Here is an 18,546-nt window from a genome sequence, read left to right as displayed (position 1 = left end):
TACATTTGCATTACTTTTTAGTTTGTTATGTAACTGATTTCTTCCGTCACTTGACATTTTTATACCAGCAGTTACCCAATTCTGTTTGCTAGTCATTTTTATGGCAAACTGTAAGGGGAAATATTTCATTAAAAGAAACAAAATATCCCTAAGAAATCTGTCGTAAGTTTTGTAACTTGTAGTACAATGATCCACTGACAGTCTACATTTGTAATCCGACAATAAAACAAGATTATAATTTCCTAACTGGAGCATTGCTTGATGCAAGTTTTTCTAATGACTGATTCATTTACTTTTGGTAGCTCCAAAAACAGTGAAGAATAATCTGAAATACATACATCAATGGAGAATTTTTTTGTATTATGAAATGAACAATTTGTCGGAATGTTAGCTATATAGGCTGCAGTTTGTTTAGTCTCTCTTGTGAATTCTGTGAAGTTTAGCTTGAAACCAAATGTTTCAATCAGATCAATAAAATCTGTTGATTAACTGCATTCATTTATTATGTTTATGTTAAAATCAGAAGCTGTGATAATCCTTTTCTTTAGCTCTTTCATTAGTTTCTGTAAGAGACTCCTTGGTTTAAACAGAAATACTTTCATTACTTCTTTACTTGGGATTCTCTATAGTGAACTTATTACAATATTTTGTCTCTCTAATTCCATACTGCAACTTTCAAGCATGTTCTCATCATTTAGAAAATTAAAATCAACTCTTAACTCACATGTTACAGAATATTTAATTAGTATGCAGGAAGTCCCCTGAATTTTTTCACTTCTATAAAAGCTACCAGATACAACATACTTCCCTACATTATTTAGCCGAAGTTTGTTTAGGCAAAGGACTGATATATAAGGGGTGTTCAAAAAGAAATGACCTAAAGGCATGATTACAGAAACCATCAGCTGTATGTTAGAAGTATTGACCTTGGCTGTTGAGACACTCGACCCATTGTAACATAAGGCGGTGAATGGCTGTCTCATAAAATTCCTGGGGCTCCAATGTTAACCAGTTCCACACGTACAGCTGGACATAGTCATCTGAGGTGAATTGTTCGCCCATCAGTGCCTTTTTAAGTGGACCGAGAATGGCGTAATCACAGGGAGAGAGGTCCACACTGTATGGAGGGTGGCTGAGAACCTCCCATTTGAATTTCTGCAGGATTGCCACGATTGTGTTGGCTGTATGAGGCTTTGCATCGTCGTGGAGCAGAATGACCACAGGAGTGAGATTGCCTGGTCATTTCGATTTGATCACTTGACGAAGGGTGGTCAAGGTTTGTGAGTAACACTGGGGCATTCATTGTTGTCCCTTGCTGCAGGAAGTGAATCAGAAGGGGGCGTCTTAAAAAAAAAGGGGGAAAATATTCACCTCAGACAACGATTTCCAGCTGTATAGTGGAACTGGTTTACATCGTAGCCCCGGTAATTTTATGAGATAGCTATTCACCACCTTGTATCACAGTGGGACAAGTGTCTCAACAGCCAGGGTCAATAATTCTAACATACAGGTATTGGTTTCTGTAATTATGCCTCCAACTCGTTTCTTTTTGAACGCCCCTTATGTTACTCCCTCCCACCAAGAAAATTTGTAGATCATTAATTTTTGCATCTCTGCACTTTGTATGTTTCTTGTGTATGGCATTTATATTTAAATGCACAAAAAATTTGTTTTTACTGTTACCTATTGTTTTAAGAATGGATTTTCTTAACAGACCTATATCTTTTATTCTTTTAGGCAGATTTTCATCCCCATCACTCATATTTAGTCTGCCTCACTGTTTATAATTTTACACATGCCAGTAAACATCTTGCTGAATTTTGCAAACCCTAACCTGTTTAAATGTAGGCCATCCTGCGCTAAGGAGCCTGGATATAAAAATACTGTTCCTAGACTGGTACACTGTTCTCTGACACTAGATGTGTGGTACAAATAAGGAATACCATTTTGTTTTTCATTCATAAATTTCTCAGTTTTTCACAATAAGTAAACAAAATAGCTGTAGCCATACTCTGGGATGTATTTTAATGCTTACTACATTTCTGAATACATACTATGTTAGAAACATTGTTTTAATTATGCATAATGCTAAGTTTACACTTTTGGCTCTTCAGATTATGGGGTCAAATATGGAACAGTCCATTCATTTCAAGTCTATTAAAGTTAAAAGAAATAATAAAAAATCTAATAATTCATTGTCAAAGGAAACACTTTAAAACATGATAATGCAGTAGAAAAACCAACGAAATATATCATTTTCAGTTTCTAAATTCCTTACTCTAAGTAATTTCACTAGCAGAAGTCACACACTTAGCCTCCTTTATTGTAACTTGCACATTCAGTACGCAGCCACATTTTGCACATTAGACATGTTACCCATTCTTACCATGCCTTTGTTGTTGTTGTGGTCTTCAGTCCTGAGACTGGTTTTATGCAGCTCTCCATGCTACTCTATCCTGTGCAAGCTTCTTCATCTCCCAGTACCTACTGTAATCTACATCCTTCTGAATCTGCTTAGTGTATTCATCTCTTGGTCTCCCTCTACGATTTTTACCCTCCACGCTGCCCTCCAATACTAAATTGGTGATCCCTTGATGCCTCAGAACATGTCCTACCAACCGATCCCGTCTTCTGGTCAAGTTGTGTCACAAACTTCTCTTCTCCCCAATCCTATTCAATACTTCCTCATTAGTTATGTGATCTACCCATCTAATCTTCAGCATTCTTCTGTAGCACCACATTTTGAATGCTTCTATTCTCTTCTTGTCCAAACTATTACCATGCCTTATCCTGTGAAAATTTACCTGGGCAAAAGAGACAATAGGCATTTTCATTAGTGGGTACATGGCTGTCCAGAACGCTACTGAGGGTGGACAAATCATCTTTCACACTAAAAACATTGTCTTCAGAATCAGATGATTCTTAGTGCCTAGTCTTTGGTGGCCACTGATTCCTTGTCTCCGGTTTATTTGTTGCTGTCATCGATACTTCAAGAGATCTCCTGTATGGAAATGGGGTAAATAATGCTGAAGAAACTCCTTTTGCTCCCCTGGTACCCAGCCTCTTCTTTATTTGAGGAATGGGTGAGATTTGCCAAGGTGTAATTTCCAATGTAGCGGATAATGTTCTTGTCTCTGCTTCAGCATTACCCTTCCCATTTTTAGAAGCCACAGATCTTGCATATGTTTCATTGACTGGGTCATTGTTTAAGTCCTAAATTATCCCTTTATTGCTGGCAATGAAATCTTCATCCTTGAAAATATGAGTTTTTAATGAGTTTGTTCCTGTCACCCTAAACCCATTTACTAATGTCTTCTCCATCTGACCTCTCCAAACAGTTTAGTGATGTGCATGATTGTTACTGGATGTGCATTTTTCCCTCATCCATATGCGTACCTACTCACAGTAATAGACTTTCAAAGAACTCATGAGAGTTTTCTCAAGCAGTTGCATCTTGTGGAAGATGTGAAAAGGTAGACATAAGATGCTGACAATGCTTTTGCATGCGAGATTTATAACATCCCAATCTCTGGAGTGGCTATAATGCCCATCCCGAATAAGAAGCACCAGTAATTCTGCTGTTGGCTTCATCTTTCTAAAGAAATGTTAAACCCAGTCTGCTAAGAGCTGTCTTTGAATCATGGGGTGCCCTTCATTAGCTGACTGCTTCAGTTCATATGAGAAAATATCATCATGGGTGGAACAAAACAGGCTGTAGCACTCACACAGTCAAAGGTGATCCACACTCTGCAGAAGCGATGGCTGCCACTTGTTGCTTTCCCTTTCTTTCAATAACATGGGGAACTTTGCTCTACACAATGCTTAGCCAGGTTCCTCAACATTTATATTCTATCCGGTGGAAAGACATTTTTCTCCATCTCTTGTGAAAGTGGAGAGAAAAACATTGCCACATTTTCTCTTGTGAAACCTAGAGATCTATTAAATGAAGTTGCTATGGGTTCTCAAATTGAAATATCCTTTTTGTGCCACTTCAAGGAAAGGCGTAACCACCCTCTTCCAGACCATTCACCCAATATGGATTATTCATATTATTGGCTTTGGCAAACTGAAATTCCATTGGATACATCCAAAAAATTTACTTTCCATTGTCATGCTATATTCACTCAGCTGTTGTTCTTGTTTGATAGATAAAACAGTTTTTTGGCCAAGTTTGGTCTTTGTGGCTAAATCACCTGGTGAACTTAATTGTACTAGCCTAAACAGAGTGGCCCTGGGAACTTGGAAAGTTTTTGCCACCTTCAGGAAGCCCGTCTTCTTTTCTCTAAAATTTTTAGCTGCTGTTTGTATAGCAGACTCACCCTACTGTTTTCGAGCCGTGAAGTCATTTCTGAAGCAACACCTACAAATAAAACAGGCTGTGAAAGTGCAGTACAAACATGGAATACTATGGTACCAATGTGGAATAGTTGTATTCCATATCGATGACACAGCCAACTTGAAATTCAGAAATGCAAATAAAATTAAGAATTACATTCAAATAGGCAACAAACATGCCATGTTACAGCTTAATGTATTAGCTAAACGTCTGTTTAGAAAACACATTAATAATTTATATATTACGACAAGAATGAAACTGAAAAACACCAACCTGCAATAGTTATTCCTCCTATTGAATTCATTACAACAGCTTCACTCACTCACAATGGCTGCCAACTGCAATATGAATGCATCTCAAAGCAGTCTATAGTTGCTGAACATGGTTTTCAAGCAGATCACCAAGGTACAGCACTTACAAGGTGTGGCACCATATTACTTCATAGTACTCCCTCTATTCCACATTTGTACCTCTCCTTCTACAGATTACTTTGACTACATATTTGTCGCTTGCTGATGTTCTACAGATAATGCCACTTACTGCCACTTTTGACGCTGAAAATACTTTTTTTGCTGTTGCAATCACATTTCTTGTTCATTGATGATGGTCTTCCCCATGGTAGCTTTGAAGGAAATTCATCCCCGCAGTGATAAACAGCTTCGTAATTTGCATTACAATTTACCCTTTCCATTAGGCTATGTTTTGCTTCAAGAAAATTCTCCAAATTCTTATTTAACTGATGAGTTATCCATAGGCAAACATCGATTGTGCAGCTGGGAGCTACTACATTTTGAAACGAAGAATCTCCAGTAATTAGGAATTCATTTTTGATATTTTGTTGAGTGCTGTGTGTACTATTTTTGTAATTTATGTTGGTCCATTTATATTTGTCTGTTAGTTTTGTATGTTGTTTGGTATTTCCAAGGTATTCATCAAATCTAAATCTTCATCATGCTCACATACATTCATGACCAAGGAAACTCATCATTTAAAAATTTTAAGCTGACTTATATGCACTATTTTTAGTCTGATCTTTATGTACTTAACACAAACAGCACAATATGAATATATAACCACAATGTGCATTAGGTACATTAAAAACCTCATTAATATTTCAATACAACATGAGAAGATGAGCAGTTAAATTCAAACTTATTAGTCAAAATAATGATGGGTGACAACTATGGACCGTAGAAGATCAAACAACAGCATTAATATGATATAGCTGAAGATAAATTTTAGAATATTTGATATGATTATGACCAATTTTACATCATCCAAGGAGTTATAAAACTATTGTGTTATTAATCCTCATCTGTGACACAAGTGTCTGGGACTCAGATTAGCTTAGAATTGTGAACACATTAAGAAAACAAAACTATTGTCTCATCCATTACGTGTTGTTATCCAAGAGCCTGGAACCCATGAGTTTACAATAATGAAGAGATTGAGAAAATAATTCAGTCACCGTAAGACTACAATGAGATTAAAGCTGACTGCTGTGAGGGATGTTATAGCAGCTTCAGTTACTGTATGCTGAGCAATGCACAAACATGAACAAACCGTTTTTATATCTTCTCTAACAGCAGTCTGAAATTGTGTAAGAGCTTAATATAAATAATTTATTAAGCCTCATAAGCACTACATGTTGTTACAACTATGTAGAAGGAGAAACTGTAATAAAACAAATTCATTACCTCATCACAGTTAAAAACAAGCACCTGACGTCCCATCAATCCACCAAGGGCCTTCACAGATTCAGTCTTCCCTGTTCCAGCAGGACCATATGGATTACCTCCAAGACCCATCCGCATTGCCTAAATAAATATGGAAGATAAAGTAGACAGAAATGTATAGAGACTTCACTACTTTTAATTTTCTATACAAAGGTGATTATTGTGTGTGAACAGAGCTGATTATTGTGTGTGTGTGTGTGTGTGTGTGTGTGTGTGTGTGTGTGTGTGTGTGTTGTGTAAATAACATAGATTGCATTCTGTAGTACTGTTAAAATACACTGATGTGGCAAAAGTCATGGGACAGCAATATGCACATATACAGATGGTGGTAGTATCGTCTACACAAGGTATAAGAGTGCAGTGCATAGGTGGAGCTGTCGTTTTTACTTCACTGATTCATGTGAAAAGGTTTCTGACATGCTTATGGCTGCAGGAAGGGAATTAACAGACTCTAAATGCAGAATGGTAGGTGGAACTAAATGCATGGAACATCACATTTCAGAAATCATAAAGGATATCCACAGGGTCATGAGTGTGCCGAGTATACCTAATTTCAGACGTTGCCTCTCACCACGGACAACGCAGTGGCCGATGGCCTTCACTTGATGACCGAGAGCAGTGACATTTCACTGCGTGAAATAACCTCAAAAATCAACATGGATTGTCAGTGAACACATCCATCAGGACAGTGCAGTGAAATGTGGCATTAATGGGCTGTGGCAGCAGACAACCAATTAGAGAGCCTTAGCCGACAGCATGACATTGCCTCCAGTGCCTCTCCTGGGATCATGACTACATCAGTTTGACCCTAGATGATTGAAAACTGTATCCTGGTCAGATGAGTCCTGATTTCAGTTGGCAAGAGCTGATGGTAGGTTTCGACTGTGGCATAGACAACACAAAACCATGGACCCAAGTTGTCAACAAGGCACCGTGCAAACTGTGTGATGGCTCCATAATGATGTTTGGCTGTTTTTACGTGGAATGGACTGGGTATTCTGGTCAAACTGAACTGACCACTGACTGGAAATGGTTACGTTTGGCTACTTGGAGACCATTTGCAGCCATTAATGGACTTCATGTTCCCAAACAACAATGTCATGTCACTGAGCCAAAATTCTTCATGATTGGTTTAATGAACATTCTGGATAATTCAAGCAAATGATTTGGCCATCCAGATCACCCGACATAAATCCCATTGTACATTTAGGTCAGTTCATGCAGAACATCCTGCACCAGCAACACTTTCGCAGTTATGAACAGCTATAGAGGCAGCATGCCACAATATTTCAGCAGGGAACTTCCAGAAGTTTGTTGAGTCCATGTTATATGGAGTTGCTGCACTACACCAGGCAAAAGGAGATCCAACACGATATTTGGAGGTGTCCCATAACCTTTGTCATGTCAGTGTATATCACATTAGGACAGAAAATAGGTGACTTTGCAGCAGTCTGTACACCTTTACGCCTTTAAGAGTAGAGCCGAATCACAGAGAATCATCCCCCCCCCCCCCCAACGTAAGAAATCCCCAACAACAGTGAACCCAAAGTCCAGCTCACATTTGAGTTTCTAGTGAGAGACATGATGGCTTCAGAGGCATATGGAGATATAAAAAAAGCACCTGGTTTTTCCCATCAATCAACCAAGGATCTTGACAGACTCAGTATTCCCTTTTCCAGTAGGATTACAAGCATTATCTCCATGACCCATCTGCACTGCCTGAGAGGTGCAGGAGACACTCATATACAAACATTCAAAGAAGAAAAAATCTTTGATGATACTCTGTAACACTCCAAAGAACACAGATATAAATGTATGAAAAGACAGATACACATGCAGAATCTTGAAAATTAATTGACCAAAGAAAGCATTCAAGGTGGTTTCAAAGCATGATGCACAACAGGACCAAATTGAATGATGGCAATTCACCAATCCTCAGGTTAGAACAGCTCTCATGAAACAATGAAAGTAGAGCATACATGCAGGCATGAAATGGAGTAAAATGTATCAAACCCCTTTGCAAGGCACATTTTACAGACAGTTTGCCCCTTTACTGAGTGGTCAGCTAGCCTGACTGCCATGTAGAGGGACCGGGTTCAATTGTCAGCCAGGTCAGATATTTTCTCTGCTTGGGGACTGGTTATTATGCTGTCCTCTTCACCATTTCACCATCATTGACACAGAAGTCACCCACTGTGGCATCAACTAAAAAGACTTGCAACTCAACTGCAAAACTTCCCCAGACAGGGATTACTTACTGGCTACCAATGCCATATGATCATTTCATTTTTCACGGGCATGTTATGGATAAGTGTCTCAAAACATAAAAAAGTAATCAAGGCTCCAACAACATCATTATATGTCATCCACATAAGGGAGAAAGATCATGATTAAGGGGAAGGAAGGCTGCTGAGAAATGAGAAATTTCTGGAAAAAGTGAGCAAAAGAGATCATGCAACAGTAGGAAGTACAGCATTATGTACCATCAAAAATGCAGGAAAGAAGCTTTTGCAAAAACAAATCAGAACTATGTTGTTTAAAAGTAAAGAAAGCTTACGGGGGGGGGGGGGGGGGGGGGGTGGCTGTGGCATACACTGAGCAGGTATTTGTGGAATGTGGCAGGAGCCAAACACAGAACATAATAAATGGATGACAGATATATTAAAACATAGAGAATTCATTGAGCTGTAAGAGCTGGTAATACTACAGTAGTAAGATATATACTAAGGAATACATAGTCCATAATGAGATTATCTTACTTTTGTATGCCTAATTTTGCAGATAGGATCCACCTCAAACTCAGTAATTTTGAACTGATGAGGATAGGATACAATAGCATGTTTTCAGTCTTGTTTATGTGAGTTGTTACCTTTGCTTCTAAATATTTACATTCCACCAGGAGTTCCTATTCCAAACGAAAAAGGTTTCTGCTAGAAGAAATTTATTATACTCCTTACATATATTAAAAAAAACTTTCTGACAACACATATTATCATGGATGACCACTGGCATATTGAGCTACATATACCCATCATCTCTTACGCAGACAAAAAATAGTTGCTTAATGAAATGAAAAGTTCCAACATTTTGCATGAGGTTTCAAAGGTGGCAGACAAGTTAAAGTATGATGGACTGTGTGTATGAGAAATGCATACAAAGGCAGGAAATATTGTCCATGTGCCACAAACTAATCAACTCCAACATCCCATGTCAGCAATAGCAATATCTAATAAGGCCATTATTATCACAAAAACATCACATTATTTTTTGAAACTTCTAATCTGTGTGTTAACCAGAAAAGGGAAATGCTAACCAGGAAATGGAATTGGTGCCAGTTTCCATGTATTTTCAAATTAACAATGAGACTGATGAGCTTCTAATGGAGCTGAAAGATATTCGTCACCAAGGTGAGACCAAAACTCTTGTGTTCGTCATTGACATAAATGTGAGATCTTTGTCATGGCATAGTCACCTGACTGAACACAAGAAACTATCATGGTATTCAATCTAGAGGTAGTAAATATAACTCTTCACCTTCTAGTCTATAAAGGGAGAGTTTAGAATAACTTCAAACGTAGACTTAAGTGTAATAAATATGAGAGCATCAGGCTTTGTGAAAGGCTGGAAGGTCGGGACTGAAATAATGAACAACCATAATATCATACATTATATTATCACTTGAAGGGAAACACAAGTCAACATGTATTGGATACAGGCACATTAAACAATAATTTAAAGAAGTTATGGAGAAAAATTAAAGTGACAGAGAAAATTCGTGGAAATTTGCTTAGAAATAGATCCTTTTCATGCACCACATAAAATAGTCAGCAAATATGATCACCAAATGCACTGGCCATGCTCAAATGAAATGATGGGACAGTAACAGAACATTTCAGAACAGTCAGCTATTTCGTTAATGGAAACACTGCTTCTTGACAATGCAAAAGGCAGCTACCTTGTTAATGGAAACACTGCTTCTTGACAATGCAAAAGGAGGTGATAAACAAGACTAGCATAGATTGTGAAGGGTGTTTTGGGAATACATTACTATAAAAAATAGTAAACATGCATATCATTTTATGTAATAATGAATTAGACAAACAATTTTGTGATTAAAAAAGAAAAAAAACTTTAAAGACTGGACGCAGTAACTGTAGAAGTTATATGAGCCTTAATTGATTAATTGCATATCTACCTGTGTGACCCATATAATGAGATTGTATTGCAGCAATGAGTGCCTGCATATAGAAAGAATGTTGATGTAGTGGTTATCAATAAAGAACAGACAAAGATCCAATGATATCCAAATCTTACAGACCCATTTATTGCGTGCAAAAGATTTCCAAGACTGCTACTTGGCATAAGCTCTACCCAGTACAGAGTTATGGCTTGATAAAAATAACTTTGTGACATATTTACATTATTGTTGGGGGGTGGGGGGAGGGGGGATGGAAAGGGTAGCATTGCTGGCTATTTTCCCCTCCCCATGCCATGTAACCTGCCTTGTCTGGCTCTGCAGGCAGCTACAGAACAGGCAACACAGCTCACATGTAGGGTACAGGGAAGAGTTGTGGTTGTCTAATATCTTGCCACTACTACTTGAGTCAATGGAATGGCATTCACAAAGTTATTTTAATTCAATTACAGGAGAGACAAACAACTGGAGACACAATAAATAAGGCAATATCACTTACAACAGAAACTCATTCTACATATCCTTTATAAATGTTGATAGATATTAATTGACACTTTTGATAACCTATAGTGGGCAGTAAAAGACAAACATAAGTCCACCTTGAAACACTGTCCATCGGCATCACTGTATCACCCCTCATTTTGGAGTGTACAATTGGAGCCCAATGCAACAAAAGTAACATGACAGTAATAACATAAGCTGATTAGTAAATTTTGAAGATTACAGGTTGTTCATTGTAACTAGTGACTAGAGATGAACTGCAGAAGACAAGTGTAATGCACATTTTCAAGACACAACATTTTTTGGTGCTGAAACCTGAGAAGGAGTGAGCCAAGAAGAAAAGGACAGACATACGAAGACAAGCTGGAGAAAAAGAAAAGGCACACATTTCTTCTACAATGCAGATCAGTTAAACCACAAATTGTAAAACTTTATAAGTACTATACAGGCTCTATGGCAGTAATAAAGTAATTTGATGCTAAGAATATAATTGTGATACTGTGTATAGTTTGTGCTTTCATTGCTGTTTAAATCAAATTGTTGCTTCACTCATAATGGTAATAAGTGCTAGTTGGTAATGCTACTGAGAATGCATGTATAACTAGTGCTACTATTGGACAGTTGTTCATTGTATTATTCAGACTAGGTATCCTCAGATAATGCCAATTCAGGAATTGCTGGTCATAAGCCAACATTGCCACACATTTCTGAATAATGTGATGGATTGGATATGGTGGAGAACAATTCAGAAGTACAATTATGCAGCTGAAGGAAGAAATACATGAGAGAAAGAGCAAACATTACACACTTCACTGTGGAAGTCGAATAGTTGTCAGACACTGTGGAACTTTTGTATTATAGATACTGTAACATGAGATTACAGGTCATTTTGCACAGGCTCAGCAAACAAGATTATGGGATCCATGATCTATTAGACAATGGCAAATATGAGACAGATATTCAAGAAGGAGAAGAGTCATAGACATGTGAAATGCACTATTTCTCAAAAGTTACACAAAATATGGAAACGGTTTGCATTAACTTCAAAAAGACTTTTGCCGATCAAGCTTGAGCCCTTTTCAAGTGATCTGCAGACATGGACATGGTTCTGAGAGTAGTTTGTTCAGTCATTCGACAAGGACATATCAGTAAATGCCGGCAATAAACACAGATTTCTTTATGGCTATCTTTCAGCTGAGCTGAAGTATTTAGCAGAAGGAATTGTAGCGACAGCAGAGACATACACAGAAATGAAGAGGATGCTCCAATGCTTATGGCACTAAGGACTGGATAATTCAGGCCCACCTCGCTAACATAAAAGCCACTGAATGCTAGTAGCATATTCAGGCTCTCTGGGCTCTTGGGAAGATGTGAGTGAATACGACCGAGCCCTTGGAGTGAAAATTCTTCTCACCTTTCTGGATGAAGTATGCCACTGCTAGATAGTTCAAGTTAAGCATTAGGGATGACGGAGATATTTTGCAGCTGATGGAGTTTCTGGGCAAGGACGTGGAATGGGTGCTTACCACACGGAAGATATACAGTGACCTTTCCATCATCTCTACTCCACTCTCACGGCTGCCACATTCCACATGCACATGAAAACAAGAGCTTTCCTGAGCCTAATGTGAATCTCATGATCACTGGGCACAGGGCTGTAAGAAGATCGTTTGTATCAATGATCAAATACATACAATGAAACAGGCAAACAGAGGTCTTCTTTGTCTACACAATAAGCATATAGTCTCAGACTGCAGGAAGAAGGAAAATGCACAGTGTACTTAGTGTAGAAAGCTGCATCATAAGTCAATTTGCGATGAAGGAAAGGATCTGAGACTCCTGCAGCTCAGGTAAACATTACTTCCATGAGAAAAGTAGCTGCTGCTCCCCATGGTTTCACATACCTTCAAACGGTGCAAGTATGTGGCTCAGGACCTACAGGACAACTTGATGCATGCTGAATGTCGGAAGTCAATCCAGCTTCATAGCAAAATCACTGACTGAAGATTTGAAGCTGCAGACTGTAAATCAATGATAATTAACTGTTTGTTCATTTGAATCAAAGCCTATGGCTTTACACCACAACAGACTTGTTCAGTTTAATATGAAGGGGCTTTGGAAGAATTCTTCAGTGTCACTTACTGCCTTTGAAAGTCTTCCTGTGATTTCAAACCAGTCACCTTTTCTACTACATGTAAGGAGTTTATAATATGTTCATAAGATTATAGTAGCGGATTCAAAAACTGACTCATGGGGGGGGGGGGGGGGGGGAGGTGATTTTTACTGGAAAATAGGTGAGGACAGTTCGCCAACACACATCTCTGAACCTTTAGTGATAATTCCTTCCCTATTTGGTTGGATACCTAGTTGGTTGAATAGGATTGGGGAGAAGAGAAGTTTGTGGCACAACTTGACTAGAAGAAGAGATCGGTTGGTAGGACATGTTTTGAGGCATAAAGGGATCACAAATTTAGCATTGGAGGGCAGCGTGGAGGGTAAAAATCGTAGAGGGAGACCAAGAGATGAATACACTAAGCAGATTCAGAAGGATGTAGGTTGCAGTAGGTACTGGGAGATGAAGAAGCTTGCACAGGATAGAGTAGCATGGAGAGCTGCATCAAACCAGTCTCAGGACTGTAGACCACAACAACAACAACAACGTAGTGGGAACAAGCTAGGATCCTGTGTACATGCAACTGTGAAGAATTTTGTTCATTCTGACTGGTCTCCTTCAGACTTGGGTAACACTTTTGGTATTGAACACTATAGGGATTACTGCCAATCAAGACTGATCTGTGAGCAATAAGGACGTGAGACTTATTGAGGAGGTCAGAGCAATTTTCTGTATAAATGATCAGCAAGTAGTGGTTTTAGTACCCAAAGGACAGGATAAAACCCTTCCAAGTAACAGCCTGACAGCAGAGAAATGATTCAACCACCTGAGGATAAGAATTCAGCATCAAGAAGACTTTAAGCAACTGAACTATGACTTAATGCAAATACTACATAACAAAGGAGTAAGAAGAGGTCACTCCCACTCAACTTTCAGGGGAGGCATTATTTCTATCTCCCTCATCATGCAGCGAGGAGAGAGAAACATGAGAAGATTAAGCAGAGGATAGTCTTTGATGTGTCATCTCAAGAGAGCAATGCACCGTCTCTGAACAAAGTGCTAGAGGCACAACCAAATTTACTACCTCAGATCCTAGAGATTTTACAGTAATTCAGTCCATATTCCACCACTCATATCATGGGCATCATGCACCCAGTCCTTCAACTGGTCTTGAATGAAGAAGACAAATATTTGAGCAGATTCTTCTGGTTCAGAACTAACCAGAACAAAATGGGATAACTTCAAACAATGGACAACAGGATATAATATGGCTTCATCAGGCTCCCATTCAGCCTGACCTACAGCCCATTTTTAGCCTCTGTAACTCTACAGCAGAAAATAATAATTTGGGAATCACCATGTACTATGAACTGGTAGCCCTCATGAAACTAATCAGTCTCTTCTTATCAAATTGGGCTACCAGTTCTGAACAACTTAAAACTATTTGGAAAGCCAAAGGGCAAGAACCTCACACACTGACTCTCAAGTTTTAGCCGTAGATTGGAAAACCAAGGATGACTACTTCAGTATTGACCCCAGCAAAATCACCAGAAAGTCATCAGAAGAGCTTTTGCAATCCATTTGTACTATTCTCTCCTGTCTCTCTTGCTGGAAAATTATTTTAGGACACATGGTACAGGGGAATTGGCTGAAAAGAACTCATGACTGGGTCCTAGGAGCACAATGGCACACTTGAAACACCCATATTAGTAGATGGTATAGCCATCACAGGTGACAATGCAGGCACTGACTCTGGAATCCAGTTGACCATACAGATGGCAAATACTGTTCTGGGATACAGTATTCCATGCCTGCTCGACCTATTCAAGCATTTCTGTAAAAGTTGTTGGTTGATGAGTTGCACGAGTAACTTCTCATCCCATCATATCCCACATGTGCTCGATTAGACACAATTCCAGAAATCGTGCTGGCCAGAGACATTGCTGCACATCTTGAAGAACACATTGAGTTTTGCCAGTGTGTGGGCAAGCAGTGTCCTGTTGGAACAACACATCTCCTCCTTGGTGCAAGAACAGCAAAAGAACAGTTCCAACAACATTCTTCATGTACTGAGCACTGTAAATAACAAAGGTGAATGAGGGTTGTTTATCACACACCAGACCATAAGGCCTGGGGTGGGGCCAGTGTATCTAGGACGACTGCACTCTATGAGACAGTGTTCACCAGGTCTACATTATACACACAAATGACCAGCACTTGCATGTACACATAATCTGCTTTCATCACACAAAACCACAGCATGCTATTCCATCTTGCAAGACATCCTCTGATGGCAATGGTTGAGTTGTGCATATTGGTGCCATGGAGGTGTGCATGCTCATGTTCTCACTGCTAATAACAGGTTCACAACAGTTCATGTTGGCACATCTGGGCTCACAAACTATCTTATCTGCACTGTGGTACCTGTACAATCTGCCACTACTTGTCTTACAATACAACAATCCTGACGGGTGTCTGTGTTGCATGGACATCCAGAACCTCTTCTATGGGAGTGAGAATGTTCAGGTGACCACTAATACCAACATCACTGCACAACCGATGCAGTGTGTCCAACTTGTGTGGCAATTCTCCAAAAGGACCATCCCCCCACTCAGAAGGCCACAATTTGACCCCTTTAAAATTCACTCAGTTGGCTGCAAGAAGCATCAGTGGCATGTGTGGCTGCTTGCTTCACACATTTTCACCACACTGAGCCTTCTCACTGTGAGTATTCCCTATTAAAGGGTATCCATGCCATTGTGCTACCTGTTGGCAGGCAATGTTGAAACTATTATCAGTGAATCTACTATCCCTGACAGGGCATTAGACATCTTCAGATCAAAAGTGATGCCATCTTTCAAGGTGTACTAATTTTTTTTTTTTTTTTTTTTTTTTATTTTTTTTTTTTTTTTTTTTTTTTTTTTTTTTTTTTTTTTTTTTTTTTGGCAGTGTATATCATTTGTCATATGCACCAGAAGTAAGTGATTCTTTGATTCAAGCTCGAGTACAACAGTTTTTGTCTAGGTGCTCTGTAGTAAGATAGTTTTTGTACTGTGAACAGAGTGTGTAACTGCGTCTTTTATAATGAAAACTGTGTTTTTCAATTGAAAATGTATCTGATGTGTTAAATGAAATTGTTAATTGATGGCAGTGAATGTTATGAAATCTGCGAAAGGCTGCAAGAAGACTCTCTTTAATACTGTGCAGGAAGTTGAAGCATAATTTCCATGGTTTGCAATGTGTGTAAGGGAAATAAACCACAATATCATGAAAACATGAATAAGTATGTTCAAAAATCTGGACAACAAGAAGATTATGTTTGGGGCCACAGCTGTATTGATGCAACAAAATGCGTATAAAATTGTATGCTTATTGCAACAACCATTTTAGAACTTTTTTTATTTTCCCCCACTGCTGTTTTCTGCTATGACAACTACGCACTTAGATAGGTATTTATCTAGCTGAAGAAATGATTTCCTTTATCATCACACTATGTAATAATGAGTTTTGAAGCAGTCATAGGAAATGGTAGTGTTAGAAGTTCAAATATATACCCTTGAAATTTGGTGGCATGAACCATCTTGGCTTGCACTCTCTCCTGAGTGGTGGCCAACTGATACTCTGACAGTACCACCTGGGGAGAATACAAACAAAAACCACAGACAAGTTCTGTCAATATCTACACTGTCCAGCCTCATGAACTTATCTAAATGCAGCTCATACTGTACACTCGTTCACACTACAGCATGGACTCTCTGTTCCCTACACAACATTTGTCAGAAGGAAGAGTCTTCAGGAGAGCTTACAGCCACTGAACTATCAGCTGCCTGAATATATTGGATATGAGTAGCCCAGAGAGAGTCCTTTGTCAGGGAACTACACACACTCCAAAATAACTTACTTCTGCCAGGAGAGTAAAAAAAAATAACATTGCACAATCCTTTCATGCAAGACAGACTGATGTGCATAGATGGTCAACTGCAGTTCACTAGCTTCAACAAGAAACAAAAACATTCTGTGCACCCTGACAGTTCCCACCATTCCACATACTTGTTTATCCAAGAGACACATGTCTGCTTTCATCACTTTTGCATTCATTCTGTACTGTCACAACTCCAAACTGAATTTTGGATCATCATACCTTGTTACACAATCAAAAGAATCCTACCCTTTTTCTTTACGTGGAAGATCCTGAAGGGCCCATAAGGGCAACAAATTGAAGCACTGTTGCCATGAGAATGAGTTACACCTGCTAAAACATTTGCTGTAACAGAATAGACATTGCTGGATCACTATTCATAAAAATGCAAGGAAAATGCAAAAGCCACATATCACTCTGTTCACATGTGCTACCATGAGAGCAGTGCACCTCAAACTCTGTACACACCTGTCAACAAATAAGTTTCTCATGGTACTCCAGCAATTTGCTGCCAGTCATGGACTACCTCATATGACGATTGACACAGACAATGTGAAAACACTTCATGCCGCTGAAGTGGAACTAGCACAGCTCCGGAAAGTGTTAACTACCACAAAGACTTACAAATTCCTTGCCCACCACAGTATGATATGGAAATTCATTACCTCACGGGTGGCTTGGTAGGGAGGATGGTGGGACAGAATGGTGGGATAAAGTATTGCCTCAGAAAGGTACTGGGACTCACAAGATTCAGTGAGGAACAACTGAACAGTATACTGATTAGTACTGTAAGCACTATGAACTCAAAGCCCATCATACAAGGAGATCCACTGACCCTTTCCCATTTTCTGAATGGAGAGAAACTTGCAACAATTTCAACATGACAAGAGCCTACATTGAACATGAACCTAGCAAAAGGAATTCCAGCTTAGGTAGCAACTCTCTGACAATTTTGAAAATGTTGGATGAAAGAATAACTGTTGGAGCTGATAAACTTCCGTGATGTTAAACTCATCAAATTCTGACCTGGGAACATTGTTCTGATACAAGAGGACAAACATCCACAACCCATGTGCAGAAAGAGCAAAATAGAGAGAGCACTATCACAGAGAGGTGTGAAGATAAGAATAATAATACTCTGCACACCATATGGTCACATGGTCATTTGTACTGTGCAGTTGGTCGAACCTTTAGAGGTCAACCATGGTGAGGATGATGTTGAGGAATGACATACCTTGGAGAAGTATCTCTGACTTGTTGACTCCTAATTATGCAGTTCTGTGACAAGAAATAAAGTTTTTTATGGATCTAGAGCACATTGTTATTACTGTATTTTCACGACACAACCTACTTAGGTAGACAAATGAAAGTACATAGGATACTTGCTGCTGAAACCAGTATGAATAAATTAATACAATATCAAATTTACACCTGTGGCAACATGTATGGGATACTTCCAACATAGGCAGAAAAGCCTATGAATTCCTCTCCACTATTAGGGAGAGACAAAGAATGAGATTCCTTAACCAGTTGGGTTGTTATAGAATGGTAGGTGTTGAAGGTATACAGAGAATCATGGAACTGATTGACACAGAGCAAATACTGCTGACATGCCATTCTTTACACCAGGTTATTCACCAGAGTAGTTTCAGGACAGACACAGTAGTATGAATATCCTTCAACAATTTTGACATATTAGTTCTGCAAGGAAATGGTGACCTGACAGAATGAACAACTGTGAGAAAT

General features: G+C 38.9%; 1 protein-coding gene across 1 annotated transcript in view; it reads right to left on the bottom strand.

Annotated features, from left to right (window-relative positions):
• The window catches only part of LOC124594191 (cytoplasmic dynein 2 heavy chain 1), a 786,854-nt gene that overhangs the window by 460,239 nt on the left and 308,069 nt on the right, over window positions 1-18,546 (bottom strand). The window contains exon 29 of the mRNA XM_047132551.1: window positions 6,034-6,153. Within this exon, the coding sequence (XP_046988507.1) occupies window positions 6,034-6,153 (120 nt within the window). The remainder of the gene's footprint in view (window positions 1-6,033; window positions 6,154-18,546) is intronic.

Source organism: Schistocerca americana, chromosome 2 (genome assembly GCF_021461395.2).
Source record: "Schistocerca americana isolate TAMUIC-IGC-003095 chromosome 2, iqSchAmer2.1, whole genome shotgun sequence".
In the NCBI taxonomy this organism is placed as follows: Eukaryota; Metazoa; Arthropoda; class Insecta; order Orthoptera; family Acrididae; genus Schistocerca; species Schistocerca americana.
This window is presented reverse-complemented; position numbering and strand designations above follow the sequence as displayed.